General features: G+C 41.9%; 1 protein-coding gene across 2 annotated transcripts in view; it reads left to right on the top strand.

Annotated features, from left to right (window-relative positions):
• LOC124118950 (protein Wnt-7b-like) overlaps positions 1–21,411 on the top strand; it is a 123,786-nt gene that overhangs the window by 80,203 nt on the left and 22,172 nt on the right. For both annotated transcript variants that reach the window (XM_046481282.2, XM_046481283.2), the window contains exon 3: positions 8,869–9,140. In XM_046481282.2, coding sequence (XP_046337238.2) covers positions 8,869–9,140 — 272 coding nt within the window. The remainder of the gene's footprint in view (positions 1–8,868; positions 9,141–21,411) is intronic.

Here is a 21,411-nt window from a genome sequence, read left to right on the forward strand (position 1 = left end):
AGCTAGTAGCTAATATCAAATAGTACTATAAGCTAGTAACTAGTATGAAGTAGTAGTATAAACTAGTTGTTGGTATACAGTAGTGGTATAAGCTAGTAGCTAATATCAAGTAGTACTATAAGCTAGTAGCTAGCATAAAGTAGTAGTATAAGCTAGTAGCTAATATCAAGTAGTACTATAAGCTAATAGCTAGTATAAAGAAGTAGTATAAGCTAGTAGCTAGTATAAAGAGGTAGTATAAGCTAGTAGCTAGTATAAAGTAGTAGTATAAGCTAGTAGTTGGTTTAAGGTGAGGTGAAATGGGGTTTAACGTCGCGTCCAAGATTATTGCACTTATATAGCGACGTGCATGTACGCGTGTGCAGCTCACTGAGATACCATGCCGCAGTTTAACATGAATACTCCACTCAGACACAGTATACTGACTCCGAGCCGACCAGTCCTTGTTTTAGCCCATTAATGCCGAGCGCCAGACAGGGTACCATCTTTAAACGTCTTTTGGTATTGCGCGGCCGGGGATCGAACCCCGGACCTTCCGCTCTCCGGGCGGACTCTCTACCACTAGACCACAGAGGCGGTCAGTAGTTGGTATAAAGTAGTAGTATAAGCTAGTAGCTAGTATAAAGTACTAGTATAAGCTATAGTAGCTGAGCAATGAGCTGATTAACAAGGAAACGCTGCCACAAACCTAAATTACAGGACACAAATAACTCAAATAAAGGAAATATTTAAAGTTAAAAGTGTTAGTGTACCACTGATAGCAAGGGGCACAGTAACAGCTGAAGACATTTTTTATGCCGCAGACGTTTAGTGAAAGATTACGGTTATGTAGTGGGATTTACAAATAATCTGAATACTATCTCTTTCAAACTGCTACCTGAAACACAACTGTTCTCTCTGTGTTCACACCTATGCAAGTGTTTGGCGTGCCGAGAGGGCATCAATGAAGTTAGTTAAGCACGAAAAAAACCGTTCCATCAATTTATCACCAACAATATAGCAATTTCAGCCGAAAACCGGGAATGATATGTTTCATGTAGTTTAAGATTACGCTAACCGCTGAGCGATCTCTCTTATATACCACCAGTCTCTGGTCTCATTATAACCCGGGGCTAGTCAGCTGGCCGGAGTCCTTGTCACGTGGTCCTGATCATTTCTATAATTGAGGGGTGAAAACAAATTTAGGGACGCCAACATACGTGGGAACAAGGACCCGGTCTTTGCCACTGTATAATGTTACAAGTTTCGTTTCGTTATGCCTTTGCGCCCCGAGTCTTCTTTTATATCATACTCTCTAATTTGAATATTTTCAAGATGGTGGTCTGTGTAAATGGATTTGTACAGTTTATCGGGTATCGTCGATGTCGACAGGGTTTCCAGACACAGGTCGTGTAAGCAGTGACATGAATCATGTAAATACTGCCAGTTTTCGAGGTCTCTTCCTGGGAATATCTACGATATTCTGACTGTTTGTTGCTGGATATATTATTTTGGTTTTTTTAATTGAATACAAATAATGAAACAATGATGTAATTAAAAAAAACATCATTTTCATAATCATATGGTTCATATTAACTGTCTCGACGTTTACGTAAACTGAATAGTGTTGTTCTAGGAGCCACGTCACTGCCTCCAACACTTCTAGCATCAAACATAGAAACTATTGTACCACAAACACACCCCAAATGTGAGGCGTAAACAGTTACATTGATCACAGCTTGTTTCAGCTCAACGTGACGCTCTCATTCTACGTACACGTGTACAATGTTGTATTTAGAATGTATGAATACTGGCAATTTTCAAATTTCATGGGATTATCATCATAATAAAAACTATGAGTAACGAAGTAACCTGCCACAAACCAGGAACACATATTACGGTCGTCACAAAGAACATTGGACTAGCGCAAATCAATAGGAGACGTCAAGGGTACTTGATGAGATGGGCACTTGACACGGCTGACCGGTGGGGATCCTACCCCGAGGCCCATAGTTTCATATGTATAGAGCAGGACTGTTGTTACATCGACGATATTCTGACTATGGTCAGTAATATATTATCTATATAAGCAGGACTGTTGTTACATCGACGATATTCTGACTATGGTCAGTAATATATTATCTATGTAAGCAGGACTGTTGTTACATCGACGATATTCCGACTATGGTCAGTAATATATTATCTATGTAAGCAGGACTGTTGTTACATCGACGATATTCTGACTATGGTCAGTAATATATTATCTATATAAGCAGGACTGTTGTTACATCGACGATATTCTGACTATGGTCAGTAATATATTATCTATGTAAGCAGGACTGTTGTTACATCGACGATATTCCGACTATGGTCAGTAATATATTATCTATGTAGGCAGGACTGTTGTTACATCGACGATATTCTGACTATGGTAAGTAATATATTATCTATATAAGCAGGACTGTTGTTACATCGACGATATTCTGACTATGGTCAGTAATATATTATCTATATAAGCAGGACTGTTGTTACATCGACGATATTCTGACTATGGTCAGTAATATATTATCTATGTAAGCAGGACTGTTGTTACATCGACGATATTCTGACTATGGTAAGTAATATATTATCTATATCAGCAGGACTGTTGTTACATCGACGATATTCTGACTATGGTCAGTAATATATTATCTATATCAGCAGGACTGTTGTTACATCGACGATATTCTGACTGTGGTTGGGTAATATATTATCTATATAAGCAGGACTGTTGTTACATCGACGATATCCTGACTATGGTAGGGCAATATATTATCTATATCAGCAGGACTGTTGTTACATCGACGATATTCTGACTGTGGTAGGGTAATATATTATCTATGTAAGCGGACTGTTGTTACATCGACGATATTCTGACTATGGTAAGTAATATATTATCTATGTAAGCAGGACTTTTGTTACTTGTACGATATTCTGACTATTGTGTTTCTTGGTGGGTATATGTATATATTGTATTTTTTTGGTGTTTTTCAATTGAATACAAATAATTGGGACAATGATGTAATTAAAAACAACTTCATTTTCATAATCATATGGTTCATATTAACTGTCTCGACGTTTACGTAAACTGAATAGTGTTGTTCTAGGAGCCACGTCACTGCCTCCAACACTTCTAGCATCAAACATAGAAACTATTGTACCACAAACACACCCCAAATGTGAGGCGTAAACAGTTACATTGATCACAGCTTGTTTCAGCTCAACGTGACGCTCTCATTCTACGTACACGTGTACAATGTTGTATTTAGAATGTATCAATACTGGCAATATATCTCCGCCGTGCATCAGTGAGTCAGTGACATCATGACCTGGAAATACCTTCCGAATCTGGGTTACTTCGATTAAAGCAAAAAGGTAAATTCGACTAATCAAAAGAACATTCAGCCTCCAGGAGATGCCCAGACGGCAGACAGCCTTATTTACTCACACACTGCGATACAACGAGACAAGGACTGTACACTTGAAATCCTTGATCATTTCAAACTGCTTGAATCCTTCTCGGGACCTGTCTAAGACCATCCATTAGTCCGCCAGGCAGTTGCCCCCGATTCAAAGTCGCCCAACCATGGTGTAGTGTGATATGACAACCGGTGGACTGGTCCTTCCAACTGAATGAACTACGTGAAAATATTGATTTAATAATCCCCCCTCCCCCCGGACACCTTTGTCCTAGCTGGGAAATTGTCCCACGTCCCTCCCAACGTCCCAGGGAGGAGAGGCTGTTGTCCTCGACACGATGTTCTACAGCCTTGATATATTCTTTATGAACTTTACAGTTTGAACAAAACCCAGACACTCTTGGCATCGCCATGATCCAATGTTACCAATGTTAAAATTGATAGATTGCTTATTTTCGGTCAATACTGTTAAATCCCTTGTGTCTACTGTAAGCTCTTTCTTCTGCTTGAGAACATTTACATGTCTGTATCACCGGGTAATCCACGACCTTTATCACATTCGATGTATTGCTACATATTTACTCCATGCTACAGTAACAAACTTTTACTACAAGAGTCATAGCCCACATGTTATGTATTATAATCAACATCATTTATCACGGGAACCAGATTCACATACATCAATAAGGACTTTTTTGACCCACCCCCATAAAAATAAAAAAATATATCAAATTGACAAAACTGCATGCAAAGATAGTCACGATGTCGTTTTGGCATATTGGATTTACAAACGACTAGATTTGATGTTGTAAAGAGAGATGTACTCAGTATGATTTCAGCTTGGCTCCAGCGCTCCGTGGTTTATCGTACAAAACCTTTAAATTGTAAAATATGTAACTGCGCTATGTTGAACCGTCTAATAGTTAATCCCTTTATCCGCTAATCCAGCCTCTAAACTGCCTCGTCTGACAAAGAAACCCCCTGTATGCCATCCCGGCATTCAGTTAATCACCTCAACATGACCTTTCACAGGACATTCGTTTCACCTTGCTGTTTCGGAGGAGCAGCAGATAAGACACACATTAGCACGAACTGGCTACAGCTGGCTCACCCTCGCTGACAAATGACATGTGAAGATTAGGATATCATGTAAAGCACAACTCCATGTTTGGGGCTGGCCTTGGGACCCGTGTTGCCCATAGTGTGATAGCTTTGCATCTACATTCACATATTGCTGGAGGCATTGAGGATATCGCTCTTGTGGCGAGAGTTGAACCTTTGGCTTGCCCAGCATGCCATGGGTGGTCATCGTGGTGAGGTGTGGATGGTATCATCTGGGACACCCTGGTCAACGTCTGTTTACACCAATAACGCCGAACGATCGTCTTTTGTGCACAGTGTTTTCTATAAACATTTATCTAGGCTTACAGAGCCCACTCGAGATTAAGAAGTAGGATTTGAATACACGAGAGAAGGAAGAAGGATACCCTGCATTAGAAATCAATACTATCCCTAACTCACAATTCTGGTAAAACATTGAACAGTAATTTTGTTTTTTGAACGTGTTTTACTATAACGTCTTAACCCAACAGGCAGTTGGGTAGCCTAGTGGTTGAAGCGTTCGCTCTTCACGCTGAAGACCCAGGTTCAATTCCCCACATGGGTACAATGTGTGAAGCCTATTTCTGATGTTCTTCGCCGTGATATTGCTGGCAGATTGATACAATCGGCGTAAACCAACCTCACTCACTCACTTAACCCAACACGATATGTCACCGATCATTGCCGTTGTCGCAATAAGAAATCGCTTAGTTGACGACAAACTTGAGTATTTGTTCTTTGGCTTTACAGAATACTTTTAAGGTCATTGATGTAAGTAGGGTACACGTGCAGGTAGCTAAAGTAGCTGAAAGAGGACAACAAATGTTTTTCAACTTGATAAATAAAGTATCATTTCTTAAAAATCAACATAAATGGACGTGTCTTTAATAAAGAAGCTTGAACTAAGAAAGCGAGAACGCAACACTTCAACATAACGGAGCTGCAAACTTGAATGGGTTTCACATTAATCATATCATTTCATGTGTAACAAATGTGGTCAACAATTTGTCAAAAGATAGCAGGGACAGCGCTCTCTCAGTCAATAATGGTTTGCTTTAATTCAAATATCGCTTTCACGATATCACGAAATATGGTCATCATAGAAGAACGTATTTCATGCCCTGTAACAAAATAAATAAAATTGATGATTGATGTGTAATGTGTCTTGTCGACGTGGAGCATACATTGTGATTTAACGCTGGCATACTGCGAAGTGCGGGAAGCATTTTACCATAAAACTGTTCGTAAGCTTTATTAAGGCGAATCATTTTATCACAAACCTGTTTGTAAGCTTTATTAAGGTGAAATATTCTACGCTATACCTCTTCGTAAGCTTTATTAAGGTGAAATATTCTACCCGTAAACTATTCTTAAGCTTTATTAAGGTGAATTTATGTACCATAAAGCTGTTCCTGAGCATTTAGACGAATCATCTTACCACAGACCTGTTCGTAAGCTTTATTAAGGTGAAATATTCTACCCTTAACCTATTCGTAAGCTTTATTAAGGTGAAGCATTTTACCATAAGTCTGTTTGTAAGCTTTATTAAGGCGAAGCATTTTACCATAAATCTGTTCATAAGATTTATTAAGGCGAAGCATTTTAACATAAATCTGTTCATAAGATTTATCAAGGCGAAGCATTTTACCATAAATCTGTTCATAACATTTATTAAGGCGAAGCATTTTACCATAAATCTGTTCATAAGATTTATTAAGGTGAAGCATTTTACCATAAATCTGCTCGTAAGCTTTATTAAGGCGAAGCATTTTGTCATAAATCTGTTCGTAAGCTTTATTAAGGTGAAGCATTTTACCATAAATCTGTTCGTAAGCTTTATTAAGGCGAAGCATTTTACCATAAATCTGTTCGTAAGATTTATTAAGGTGAAGCATTTTACAATAAATCTGTCTGTAAGATTTATTAAGGTGAAGCATTTTACAATAAATCTGCTCGTAAGCTTTATTAAGGCGAAGCATTTTACCATAAATCTGTTCATAAGATTTATTAAGGTGAAGCATTTTACCATAAATCTGTCTGTAAGCTTTATTAAGGCGAAGCATTTTACCATAAATCTGTTCGTAAGATTTATTAAGGTGAAGCATTTTACAATTAATCTGTCCGTAAGATTTATTAAGGTGAAGGATTTTATAATAAATCTGCTCGTAAGATTTATTAAGGCGAAGCATTTTATCATAAATCTGTTCGTAAGATTTATTAAGGCGAAGCATTTTACCATAAATCTGTTCGTAAGATTTATTAAGGCGAAGCATTTTACCATAAATCTGTTCATAAGATTTATTAAGGCGAAGCATTTTACCATAAATCTGTTCGTAAGCTTTATTAAGGCGAAGCATTTTACCATAAATCTGTTCGTAAGATTTATTAAGGTGAAGCATTTTACAATTAATCTGTCCGTAAGATTTATTAAGGCGAAGCATTTTATCACAAACCTGTTTGTAAGCTTTATTAAGGTGAAATATTCTAAGCTATACCTCTTCGTAAGCTTTATTAAGGTGAAATATTCTACCCTTAACCTATTCGTAAGCTTTATTAAGGTGAATTTATGTACCATAAAGCTGTTCCTGAGCATTAAGACGAATCATCTTACCACAGACCTGTTCGTAAGCTTTATTAAGGTGAAATATTCTACCCTTAACCTATTCGTAAGCTTTATTAAGGTGAAGCCTTTTACCATAAGTCTGTTTGTAAGCTTTATTAAGGCGAAGCATTTTACCATAAATCTGTTCATAAGATTTATTAAGGCGAAGCATTTTACCATAAATCTGTTCATAAGATTTACTAAGGCGAAGGATTTTACCATAAATCTGTTCATAAGATTTATTAAGGTGAAGCATTTTACCATAAATCTGCTCGTAAGCTTTATTAAGGCGAAGCATTTTGTCATAAATCTGTTCGTAAGCTTTATTAAGGTGAAGCATTTTACCATAAATCTGTTCGTAAGCTTTATTAAGTCGAAGCATTTTACCATAAATCTGTTCGTAAGATTTATTAAGGTGAAGCATTTTACAATAAATCTGTCTGTAAGATTTATTAAGGTGAAGCATTTTACCATAAATCTGTTCGTAAGCTTTATTAAGGCGAAGCATTATACCATAAATCTGCTCGTAAGCTTTATTAAGGCGAAGCATTTTACCATAAATCTGTCTGTAAGCTTTATTAAGGTGAGGCATTCTACCACAAAGCTGGTCTTAAGCTTTATGAAGGTGAAACATCCTACCATAAACCTTTTCCACCACAATGCTACTCGTATGTTTCATTAAGGTGAAGCATTCTACCACAAAGCTGTGGGAGGGGGTGGACATTGAGATATAGATTGAATTTGTAAGTCTATTATTTAATTTAGTGATGATGGGTTTCTTCTGTGAACATTCAATTGTCCCCGAAAAAAATTGTAATAAAAAATAATCATGCTTCAAGAACGAAATTCCCGACCACAAAAATGACATTGCTGCAAGGTGTTCTTAAAAATATTCTGGCTCATAGTTGTATGTAATAAAGTATCTGGTTTTGTAGCTGGAGCTGAAAGAAATATCTAATCTCGATACAAAATCTACGTTAGTGCGAAGATGGTTAGTTATTATTTATGTACGGGGATTGTTACATCTTCGATATTTGTGGCTAAGGTCAGTAATTCTATACTTCTGTTAGCAGACAGTTTGTCAAATAAACGATATTCTGACTTTGGTTAGGAATTCAATATTTACGTAAGAGGACTGTGGTTACATGTAGGGTATTCTGACTAAAATCAGTTATTTATTACTTATTCAAGCGGGCTGTTATTTAAATCGACGATATTCTGACTATGGTCAGTAGTTTAATGTTGATGTAAGCGGCTGTGGACGTCGGGCATATAACGCTGTATCTGTGACGTAAGGCACATAACGCTGAATCTGTGACGTCGGGCACGTAACGCTGTATCTGAGACGTCAGGCATATAACGCTGAATCTGTGACGTCAGGCATATAACGCTGTATATGTGACGTCAGGCATATAACGCTGTATCTGTGACGTAAGGCACATAACGCTGAATCTGTGACGTCAGGCATATAACGCTGTATATGTGACGTTAGGCATATAACGCTGTATCTGAGACGTCAGGCATATAACGCTGAATCTGTGACGTCGGGCCCCAAACGCTGTATATGTGTGCTGGGGACGTTTATGACTCTTTGTCAAACATTTGAGATATAATTACCATCTCACCTAACCACGTGTGTTATTCTGTTACCAGGAGCAAAGGTCAGATGCACGCCCTGAACTAACCTTGACCTTCACTCGATTCATAATGATGCACTTTCTTTTGCAGGAAGTCGTGAAGCTGCCTTCAGTTACGCAATAAGTTCGGCGGGAGTTACATATGCCATCACCCAGTCGTGCAGTCTTGGCAACCTCACTAACTGTAGCTGTGATAAAGACAAAATGGACGGTAAACTCGCCCCCGAGGGGTGGAAGTGGGGCGGGTGTAGTGCCGATATTAAATACGGATTGAAATTAGCACGTAAATTTATGGATGCTCGGGAAATAGCAGAGAGTGCCAGATCGTTGATGAATCTTCATAATAACAGAGCTGGACGGAAGGTAGGCAATGAACGCATATTGTTGTATGATCATCTTTGATGTGTTTTATGCTTGTTTTAATCTTTCAGCTTGTGTACTTTACTCTTGTTAGCCATTCAACAAGAAGAGTTAAAATGACATACAATGATACAACCATTCCTAGAAAATGATTCCTACTAAACATATTCATTGGAAGAGAAAGAAACTTCGCGCAAGATAAATTGATACCCCTTTGATTTGTACCGTGACGTGACGGAAACAGCCTCCTCCTTGGGCTTTCTGGTCCGTGGCGATGTCAGGGCACCACCTGAACATCTCAAGTTTAAGTCTTGTTAACACGAGACAGCTCAGCTATCTGCTGTAATCCCGTCTTTACCTTCAGCATGTGTTAACTGCTTGTATCCGCGTCATCCCCCACCTAGCCTCTGCCTTTGGAAAGACAATGACATAGATCACTGGGAAAAAATCCTGAAAGCAATAGCCCAAGTACCCGAGAAACCCACGTGAAGGATTAATTTGCTGCAGATGTATCCTGGTTGGTAAAACACACCTCTGTCATCCGCCATCTAGGTATCACTGTAGGTCCCACTGCTGCAGGCGACATTCCTCGACAACTTCTTTTCCAACAATGGAAATAAAAACGAAAGCTAAGACGTACAAGATAACACAAACAACATCACACTGCCTGGGTAGGAATAGGCTAATATATGGCGAGCGTACAGTTTAGAGGGCCAAAGGTTCGTCGGTGTGGCTAATTCGATACATGGAGTTCTTGCAGACCAAGCCTGAGTTTCGTTGCTGCTCGCATTAACGGGATATATGTTTTCAGGGCCCTTTCAACCCCGTCTTTTGCAATAACCTTAGCCGTCACATGTGGTAAGGGGAGCCGTCCTGGCGAGACAAGATGTTTATTTATTGGTGCTAGTCAGGAAGGTCCGTTTTCGATTCTTTGTCAACTCAGTGTTGAGGGTAATTAGCATCTTCACCTGATATGGCGGACAGCGTGGCCAATGGGCACTGCAGACACAGCTATCTGGAGGCTGGGCCCTGCCTTGTCAAACATGGTACATGATGCCATCTTCACGCAACTACACCACACGAACTGCAGTGTGCATGCGGGCTGGTCACCTGGGTGCTGTGACGTCATTGCTTCTCCTTAAGGAATTGGTTATCTTAAGCCGAGTTGAAACTTGTTTTATCATGTTGTGTAATAACGTGCTCTTACGTAGCATACACGTGTTTGATGTCCTATTACATGGATTCAGTGTCGAGTTTGGCAAAATAATATCATCAGTATATACAATGGAAATATTCCAGCTGCAGAGTTAAATAACATTCATTCATTCTTTCATTTTCATAAACAAAGATATAACAAAAACATCAACACCGTTTTCGTAACGTATGTCATTCATTTGCGAACGAACGTAAAATCATAAATATTGTATCCTTGTGGGAAAAAACTGCCAGCTTTTGTGCCATTGAAGAACTCTAATGCTGCCTGGCGAGTCTCATGTGAACTGATGTACTAGTGAAAGCCCACATTTAACATATCGAATGAGCCAGCACTACGTCAGACGCAAAGATGGCGATTTCTCGGCTGGTCCAGAGGAACCTTCCCCTGTCCTTCATGACGTGGCCTAGCTGTCGTCATGGACACTGTATGTGATAGTGACGTCACGGACATTGTATGTGATACTCAGGGATAATGACAGTCCTTGAGTTAGAGGGTAACAAATACACAACTAGGGTATTTTCAAATATTCTGGTTATTAATAACCACGATTATTCATACGAACTTGAAATACGGGTACGTGCGATTATTCAACTGCTGGTGGTTTTAGAATATCAGTCACCGTTGTACGTACAGTATGCTTGTGCCCAGATTGTAATGTTTTCATGTTTCATGTCATATAAATCCTAATCGTGTTGTAACTATTATAGGCTATATACTGTTGACCTCATCATGTCCCTACGTCTCAGGATGATCTGATTGACGTCCACCTGTCACCTCACCTTCACCGTCTATCAATCAAATTGATTGATTAGTCGCATACCCAGGCAAGCCACGCCCTTTACGATATCAGCATTTGTGGGTAATCCGGATCACCATACCACAAACCTGTGTTAATCGAATTGAATTTGTTCAAAAACTTGCTGATCGGTCTTGTGAACCATTTTGTGTCATCGTTTTTGCTTTACGAAAACTGACACTCTCAGGTTGAGCATCAAACCTGTTGGATGATGATGACAGAAGATTGAACCACATCCTTGATCAATTATTTCCGTGTTATTAAACACCGACAGGGCTTCCTGCTCTTCTTCATGTCTCAGCATCTCATCGGCGAGTTGTTTACAAGTTTACATATTGGATCAGAATGATTGGAGAATATATCTGAACAATTAGATAGATCTTTAAAAGGGTTCGTCACAAACATAAATACATGAAATTTATCTTTGTCACGTGACCAAGGTCACAGCTGTGTAACAACAATACAACGATGTGTGTGTTTATTGCTGGATACCCGACAGGGCGAAGTCGCGTAGTTGGACGCCGGCGCATCGCCCCGGAATAATAATTGACCTTTTAACCTTACATGTCCTCAAAGAACAGGAACATAACAAATGAATGTGTTTGTTCCCAACTACCGTGTAGATATGTTGTTGTTCCCGTATCTGACATAACACACACATTAATAAACCTGACTGACTGACTGACTGACTGCACGGGTGGGCGGTGTGTGGGCGGCCGAGCCAGGAGGTGCTGTGTACACAACAATTGACACAGATACCCGGTAAACAGCGCTGTGTCCCCTCCCACCAGCTCCCCACACACACCCCACACCCCACCCATAATTGCTACACAGGGCGTTTAATGTTAAATCTAAGACGTTCTTGAAAGCTCCTTGACATGTACTTATCAACTTGTGTGATATTGACAAAAAAGTTTTTATTTTGGACGTGAATTTGTTTCTTTTTTGTTATTTAAAAACATCATTATTTACTCATTCACACTGAATCGTTGTTTCTCATATCTCCGTAATGAGTTTGAGTAATGAGTAATGGCCTTGCTTGTAGTAATGTGGTACTGAATCTCTGGCCCAGTCGTCTAAGGCGCCGCCATTCGTTGTGCAGAGTTGCGTCCCTTGGGCACGCCAGAAACCTATGATTGTGGGTTCGAATCCCGGTTCTAGGTTTGTCAGCACCATACCCATCCTCATGGGTTTCACCGAAGTGGTAAACGTCTCAGACCTGCTTTCCTCCCATGTTAAGCTGACACGCCGCGAGTGATATACGTATTGATATAGCACATAATACCACTGATGTGTTTATAGATATATCAACACGACGGGTGGCATATACTTGGACACATCAGACAAGACAATTAACATGTATATTGATTTATCAACATAACGGGTTACGTGTATTTGGACATATCAAACCGCTCGAGTGATAAGCATATTGTTATATCAATCCGAGTGAGATGTATATTTGATATATCAACATAACGATATATATATATATATATATATATATATATATATGCAAACAAATCCCGCAAAGGTAGTAAAATGGTAAATATCTGACAGAGTGTTGCCAATACCTAAACAAAATTAAAACCAGGAATACATTCGTCATTTCTGCATTGATTGGGGTTGATTTGTGTGGATACTTCTGACATTTAGTGAAACGATGGAGAAACACGCAACAAAACCCACAAAAAAACACGTGAGCGCTTGGCGCCGAAGCACACGTAATTAATGTGCACATGAAACATCACTTGTTGGGCTATGAACATGTTTGGGTTTTGTTTGCTTGACAACAAGTCACAGCTAAAACATGAATGACGGAAGCCCAACGCAACAACGCCATCTGCCTACTGCATACACTCGAGTTATCTTCGGCCGTAGACAGGTTTTTCCACGTAGCACCAAACACCATTACAAGACGGTGAAACCATTATCAGACACACGGGACCTTTCAAGATCCGGTCGACCTTGTATCACTACTAGAGCAAAAGACAGATTCATACAGCTACGTCCCTTACGTCAACGAACCACCACGTCTACCTCTACAACTACGACAACACCACGATTGCGTAGGATGTCGGCCCAGACAGCGAGGAACCGTTTACGCGGTGAAGGTATTCGCGCTGGACGACCAGTTCGAGGGATCCGTTTGACGGACCTGCATCGTCGGCTGCGACGTCAATTATGTCAAGTTCACAGAGTATGGCCACAACTGCGATAGAGACACGTTTAGTTTTGTGACGAGTCACTTTTAACGCATCGCCGTGTGCATGGAATACGTTTTGTTTACAGGCGTCGCGGGAAACGTTATGCAAGGGACTGTATGCAGGAAGCGGACAGATTTTTCGGTGGCAGTGTGATGATGTGGGCCGCCATCTCCTACACTGGTAGAACAGACTTGGTGCAAATTCAAGGGAATTTAAAGACACAACATTACACGGATGCGATTCTTCGGCCACTAATACTTCCCATTGTGTAACAAGCGAACGTCATTTTCCAACAAGACAACGCCCGACCGTACACGGCAAGACTGACAACAGCCTGTTTAAGGAATCACAACATCCAGTCCTGCCTAGGCCCTCTAGGTCTCCAGATTTAAACCCAACTGAGCATCTATGGGATGCACTGGATCAACGACTGCCAGCACGTCAGCAACAAGGACCGAATCTCCGACACTTGGCTCAAGCCCTGCAGTCAGAGTTGGTGAACATTCCCAAAGGCACAATTCGGGATCTGACTGCCTCTGCTGCTGCTCTTATCTGACAACGACGCCAGTCAGTTGTGGACTCTAATGGTGGCTCTTCAAGATATTGAGAACAGATGACCTTCACCTTGAAACTTTATTGTTCCATGGGTGTTATACGGAACGTGGGTCAGTGAGAATGAAGTGTGCAAATTTGAACAATCGATTACCATCTGTTAATTTTTATATGATAAATAAAATATATATCTAAAATCACGTTTGTGTTTCGTCTTTTTGCAGAGTATATATTGATACCTGCAGGAGTAGTGGAATGTTATTTTCTGGCGTGGTTTATGAACCCTGCTTGCAACCGGTGCTGTGCTGTTGTTTCGCTGCTGCTTTCAGTCAGGGTTTGGCCGATGGTTAGCGTTAGGGTTAGCGTTAGGGTCAGGGTTAGGATCAGGGTTAGGGCGAGGGTTAGCGTTAGGGTCAGGGTTAGGGCGAGGGTTAGCGTTAGGGTTAGCGTTAGGGTTAGCGTTAGGGTTAACGTAAGGGTTAGGGTCAGGGTTAGGGCGATGGTTAGCGTTAGGGTCAGGGTTAGGGCGAGGGTTAGCGTTAGGGTTAGCGTTAGCGTTAGGGTTAGGGTTAGGGTTAGCGTTAGCGTTAGGGTTAGGGTTAGGGTTAGGATCAGGGTTAGGGCGAGGGTTAGCGTTAGGGTTAGCGTTAGCGTTAGGGTTAGGGTTAGGGTTAGCGTTAGGGTTAGGGTTAGGGTCAGGGTTAGGGTCAGGGTTAGGGCGAGGGTTAGCATTAGGGTCAGGGTTAGGGCGAGGGTTAGCGTTAGGGTTAGCGTTAGCGTTAGGGTTAGCGTTAGCGTTAGCGTTAGCGTTAGGGTTAGGGTTAACGTTAGGGTTAGGGTCAGGGTTAGGGTTAGGGTTAGCGTTAGGGTCAGGGTTAGGGCGAGGGTTAGCGTTAGGGTTAGCGTTAGCGTTAGCGTTAGCGTTAGGGTTAGGGTTAGGGTTAGCGTTAGGGTTAGGGTTAGGGTCAGGGTTAGGGTCAGGGTTAGGGCGAGGGTTAGCATTAGGGTCAGGGTTAGGGCGAGGGTTAGCGTTAGGGTTAGCGTTAGCGTTAGGGTTAGGGTTAGCGTTAGCGTTAGCGTTAGGGTTAGGGTTAGGGTTAGGGTTAGGATCAGGGTTAGGGCTAGGGTTAGCGTTAGGGTTTTCGGGACTCCAGTGAGTCTGCATATAACTTCTACGTTCCTCACACACTAACGTCCGCCGGGTTGATCTCAGAACTAATTTTGCACCGAACACCAGACTAAACGTCTCTGGCTTTTATGTCTTAATCGTCTGGTAAAGGTTTGACAGTTGTTGTTGTTGTCAATGAGTTTAGACTTCAATAGGCCTATTTACCTCCACCGTCAGTCAAGCCTGCTTGCGAAAGGAGGACACGGGAACATTATTAATTCTGTGTTCAGGGTTCCACGATAGTGTTATGATCTACATACAACACTGCGTATCCAACCTCTGAATTCCACTAATCGAGTGGAGCCAGCCAGACAGTGTCCCAAGTAGCTCGAGTGGAGCCATCCAGACAGTGTCCCAGTAGCTCGAGTGGAGCCAGCCAGACAGTGTCCCAGTAGCTCGAGTGGAGCCATCCAGACAGCGTCCCAGTAGCTCGAGTGGAGCCAGCCAGACAGTGTCCCAGTAGCTCGAGTGGAGCCAGCCAGACAGTGTCCCAGTAGCTCGAGTGGAGCCATCCAGACAGCGTTCCAGTAGCTCGAGTGGAGCCAGCCAGACAGTGTCCAAGGCGCTGACAGACCAATCATGTGTGGTGCTTGCAGACCAGAGCCTTTCACCAAATGTGGCTGCCTTAATGCAAAGAAACTTTGACTGAAGTACCTGGCTCAAATAACAAATCTGACTCTTTACTATTGGTAGTAAATTTTCTGCGAGAAAAAGTTGATGTAAGTCTGTATGCCTGTGTATGATATATGTGTTTGATATCATGGTGTGAGATAAATACGAAACATAAGTGATACTGACATCCTGTGAGGTGTAGGTCGGTGTTATACTGAGGTGATACTGACATCCTGTGAGGTGTAGGTCGGTGTTATACTGAGGTGATACTGACACCCTGTGAGGTGTAGGTCGGTGTTATAGTGAGGTGATAATGACATCCTGTGAGGTGTAGGTCGGTGTTATACTGAGGTGATACTGACATCCTGTGAGGTGTAGGTCGGTGTTATAGTGAGGTGACACTGACATCCTGTGAGGTGTAGGTCGGTGTTATACTGAGGTGATACTGACATCCTGTGAGGTGTAGGTCGGTGTTATACTGAGGTGATACTGACATCCTGTGAGGTGTAGGTCGGTGTTATACTGAGGTGATACTGACATCCTGTAAGGTGTATCTCGACGGAAGAGCACTGACAATTCAATCGTGTAATGTTCAACAATTCGTTGTACAGTGTTGTGTCCCTTGGACATCCCCAGGATCTTTGGTCATTGGCCCAGTCATCTAAGTCACCGCGATTCGCTGTGCAGAGTTGCGTCCCTTGGGCACGCCAGAAACCTATGACTGTGGGTTCGAATCCTGGTTCGCCCCGATTATGTTTCTAGGTTTGTCAGCACCATACCCGTGCTCGTGGGTTTCACCGAAGTGGTAAACGTCTGAGACCTGCATCACTTCGGGCTTTCCTCCCACATTAAGCTGACACGCCGTGATATACTGATGAAACTGATGAAACTGGCGTTAAACCCAACTCACTCACTCACTCACTCTCTCTCACATCAGGCAGAATCCCGGTAACATAACGGGAAAAGTGTTCAATGCGCTGTTACTCCAGACTCACTGACTCTGAGTAATCACCCTCTCGGTGTCCCGATATTAGCGATAACAGTGTCTAGTGTATTTGCCATGCACGCATTCATGGAGAAAAGTCCTTTCGTTTACTGTATCCAACACTATCACAATAAGAACAATGTTCATGTTTACTGTGTCGAAGTCAGCTGTGACTAAAGAGGATTTCATTAAAAATACAGTAATATCGTAATGTATATAGCTATGATATCGGAGATAATTTGGTTATGGTCCGACAAAAGTACGGTTACAGCAGAAGTGCGGCTTTCTAAACTCCCAAACATGATCAGTGTACTTTACAAGATGAAAGGGGACGTTTAGATAATTTATAATTATAGAAAAACAAATTTGAAATGTTTAGTGCAACAGAAAATTCCTTCAATAACATGAAACATAATTACCAGTGGTTATACGTGAACTGGGACTCAGGCTCTGAGCTTTGGAGATGGAATGTGAAATATTCAGACAGGTCTGCATCCCTCGAGGCACTCAACAGGAGCACCAGCCTGTGGCTGCCCTTGACTGGAGTCACTCCATGCATACAGTTATCGATTCTGTTGTAAACAACAATATACTAGAGTCAGTTAAAGTAGGTGTATGACATATTTATCCTGTTAATGGGCCAGTGATTCAAACATAGACTCGTTAAGTAATACTATCACCGAATATAACGTTCTATGTTCTGCTATGTTCTGCTATGTTCTGCTATGGTCTGCTATGTTCTGTTATGTTCTACTATGTGCTGCTATGTTCTGTTATGTTCTGCTATGTTCTGCTTTGTTTTACTATGTTCTGCTATGTTCTGTTATGTTCTACTATGTTCTGTTATGTTCTTCTATGTTCTACTATGTTCTATTATGTTCTACTATGTTCTGCTTTGTTTTACTATGTTCTGCTATGGTCTGCTATGTTCTACTATGTTCTGTTACGTTCTACTATGTTCTGCTATGTTCTACTATGTTCTGTTACGTTCTACTATGTTCTGCTATGGTCTGCTATGTTCTGCTATGTTCTGTTATGTTCAACTATGTTCTGCTGTGGTCTGCTATGTTCTGCAATGTTCTGTTATGTTCTGCTATGTACCTCTATGTTCTGCTATGATCTGCTATGTTCTGTTATGTTCTGCTGTTCTACTATGTTCTGCTATGCTTTTCTATGTTCTGCTATGTCCTGCTATGCTCTACTATGTCATGCTATGTTCTACTATGTTCCGGACGTCATGTTGTCAATACTATTTCATGAATTACGATCGGCATGTAAGCGATTTACAATGTAAATTAATTTATAAACGGAAATTGTTTTCTCTGTTATTTTTTTCTGGGCAAGATTTCAATTAATGCTTTAGCAGTTTAATGGCTATTTGCAAATCCTTCACCAAATTATCTTTTGAATTTTGCTCGTTATTCGTGTAGAAATCGTTTAAGAGGTCATTTATTTGCGTTTCAATGTGATGTTCAGTTAGAAGTGATAATGATGTCACAATGTGATTGCTCCCGGGAATTCCTTTCTCGAAACATCTAACAACACGTGACCACATCACAGCAGACCGGTGAATGAGCTGTGGAGCGTACCTGCGCATGTTTACAGCCACGGCTGACAGGTTTAAGACGGCTGTGACGAATCCGATCTGTTCAACAGTGCCAGAAGTAAATGACAAGGTCATATGTAGTTGCCTCTCCGTTGATCGTATCATTGATCCACGTGTAACGAGTGTTAACGTGTCAGGGGAATTTGTCAAATTGTATTTAATTTCTAGTGAGTGTGACCGTTACATCCTGTACGACTATAAGTTATGCTTTATTGCAATACAAAAAATGCTGCAGTATGTTGGTATGTTTTTTTACAAGACACATAAACTGAAGTGTGAAGTTATGTATTTTTTATATATGCAACTGTCGTTAAATGTACCGAATACGATAACCTGATAATAGCACGTTAAGACCTGAAATAAACGTTTAAAATACACGAGGAAAACTATTTCCGGACATTTGAATATACATGTGGTAAATGTCTGAACCTGGAAATGACGTTTTCACGCATTTAACGTGAATCCCATGACCTGATGCACACAGTCGATACGTCACGCATACATTAAGTACACCGACATCATTAGTGTCGCCTGCAGTGGAGTGGGTAGGGTTTAAGATAACGGGGCAGAGGACAAGATCTGAACTTCACATGGTTTTCCGAGGCTTTTCTGAAAGTAAACACACATGTTAAGTATGGTTACAAATAGAGTTATGTATATGGAAGATGTACGAGTATAGTGTTTCTAAGCCTCTGACATCACGTGACCTAGAGGTGTGTGTAAGCAAAGGGTATTTAACTCTCCCTTCACGCCCCTGCCCGGCACTCTTGACAACCGTCCCGCGGTGCGACTCATCTACTGTTTCTACCCCCACACAGCAGGCTTGGCTACATGAATAATTTGCTTCGACTTGCTGTAAGTGTCGACTCAACTAGCTATAGAGAGGGTGAACGGGGATAGGGTATGTCCCTTTGTACCCGGGGTCTCTCACACAAGGGGAAGACAGTGTGGGCTCCATCGCGACCTACCGCAGTGACAGGAATACTTGGACTGGCAAATTGATAGCCAGTTGTCCCCAGCTTGATGGCTTTGTTCCTCAAGAATGCCTCTTGTATTACTATTTGGATATTAGTGTTATTAGTTTGGGTCCATCTCAGGATTAGCCGTCCTTATTTTATGGAGTTAATAAAACATCTCATGAATATTTATATTGAATATTCGATAAACTCGTAGTACACAGATAAGATTATTTTTGTTGTGAAATTAGAGCTTGTCCAAGAGGAAGCTTACAGTGCCTGACACAGTGCGTGGTGCATGGCTTGATACAGTGCCTGATTCAGTGCGTGGTGCACGGCGTGACACAGTGCCTGACACAGTGCGTGGTGCACGGCATGACACAGTGCCTGACTCAGTTCGTGGTGCACGGCGTGACACAGTGCCTGACACAGTGCGTGGTGCACGGCGTGACACAGTGCCTTACACAGTGCGTGGTGCACGGCGTGACACAGTGCCTGACACAGTGCGTGGTGCACGGCGTGACACAGTGCCTGACTCAGTGCGTGGTGCACGGCGTGACACAGTGCCTGACACAGTGCGTGGTACACAGCGTGACACAGTGCCTGACTCAGTGCGTGGTACACAGCGTGACACAGTGCCTGACTCAGTGCGTGGTACACAGCGTGACACAGTGCCTGACTCAGTGCGTGGTGCATGGCGTGACACAGTGCCTGACTCAGTGCGTGGTGCTCGGCGTGACACAGTGCCTGACTCAGTGCGTGAAACAAGATGTGACACAGTGCTTGGTGCAAGGCGGGACACGGTGCGTGGTGCAAGGCGTGAGACAGTGCTTTGTGCAAGACGTGACACAGTGCTTCGTGCAAGGCGTGACACAGTGCTTGGTGCAAGGCGTGACGCAGTGCTTGTTTCAGGGCGTCACACAGTGCTTGGTGCAAGGCGTGACACAGTGCTTGTTTTAGGGCGACACACAGTGCTTGGTGCAAGGCGTGACACAGTGCTTGGTGCAAGGTGTGGCATAGTGCATTCAGTGTGTTGATCATACATTCAGTGTGTTGACCGTGTATTCAGTGTGTTGACCGTGTATTCAGTGTGTTGACCGTGTATTCAGTGTGTTGATCATACATTCAGTATGTTGATCATACATTCAGTGTGTTGACCGTGTATTCGGTGTGTTGATCATACATGGCAAATCTCTCTCCTACTGCAGCTTCTTTAAACATACGACAACTAATGTCAGTTCTTGCCTGGTTGTATCAGGTACAGGGGATGCCCCTTCTACTGGGCGGGGTATAGTAAAGGGATTTACTCCTTGGTGTCTTTATGGGCCCTTAGATGCTACACCTTCATTTGTGTTTGTACATAGTAGCTTTTTAGGGAGTCGTATTGTGTGGTGCCCTGGGACGTCGAAATCCCCCCTGTCTTCTTTTGTGGCGCCCTGGGACGTCAGGATCACCCCTGTCTTCTGTTGTGGCGCCCTGGGACGTCAGGATCACCCCTGTCTTCTGTTGTGGCGCCCTGGGACGTCAGGATCACCCCTGTCTTCTGTTGTGGCGCCCTGGGACGTCAGGATCACCCCTGTCTTCTGTTGTGGCGCCCTGGGACGTCAGGGTCACCCCTGTCTTCTGTTGTGGTACCCTGGGACGTCAAGATCACCCCTGTCTTCTGTTGAATTCAGAATTATTGCATCACACTCAGACTCTTATATTCATTGATTGACGTTAACGCGTTTTAAAAATTATATCTGCAACTTGTTCAAAACAAAATCGCTTCATAACATAACAGTTCATAAAGAATGTATCAAATATTTTGTCATAAGCCTCCCTGGTTCAGATGAGTGTCAGATCAATGGGACAAGGCAGCTCAGCGTTATTTGCCATGGCATCGCTCATGTTATTGTAGTGTATGGCCGATGGCGCCTGTCTTTGAAGGGTATGCTTCAGCACATGTAATGCCAAGTGACGGAATACGGGGGGTTTCAGTGCGGAAATGAAACGGTATTGTCCTGTGAAGTCTGCAGCCAACAAATCAATAGTGAAGTCGCTCTCTCGAAATAATTGTAATTGATAGACAATTGTTAGCTTTAAAGATTTATCAGAATCCATTACGGAAATGTTTATTTTATTGACTTGTGTACTGATAGCAATTCGTTTAAACTCTCCGAAGTAATGGCGTAGCGTG

This window comes from Haliotis rufescens, unplaced genomic scaffold (assembly GCF_023055435.1).
Source record: "Haliotis rufescens isolate VD_foot unplaced genomic scaffold, xgHalRufe1.0.p SCAF_16, whole genome shotgun sequence".
Lineage (NCBI taxonomy): Eukaryota > Metazoa > Mollusca > Gastropoda > Lepetellida > Haliotidae > Haliotis > Haliotis rufescens.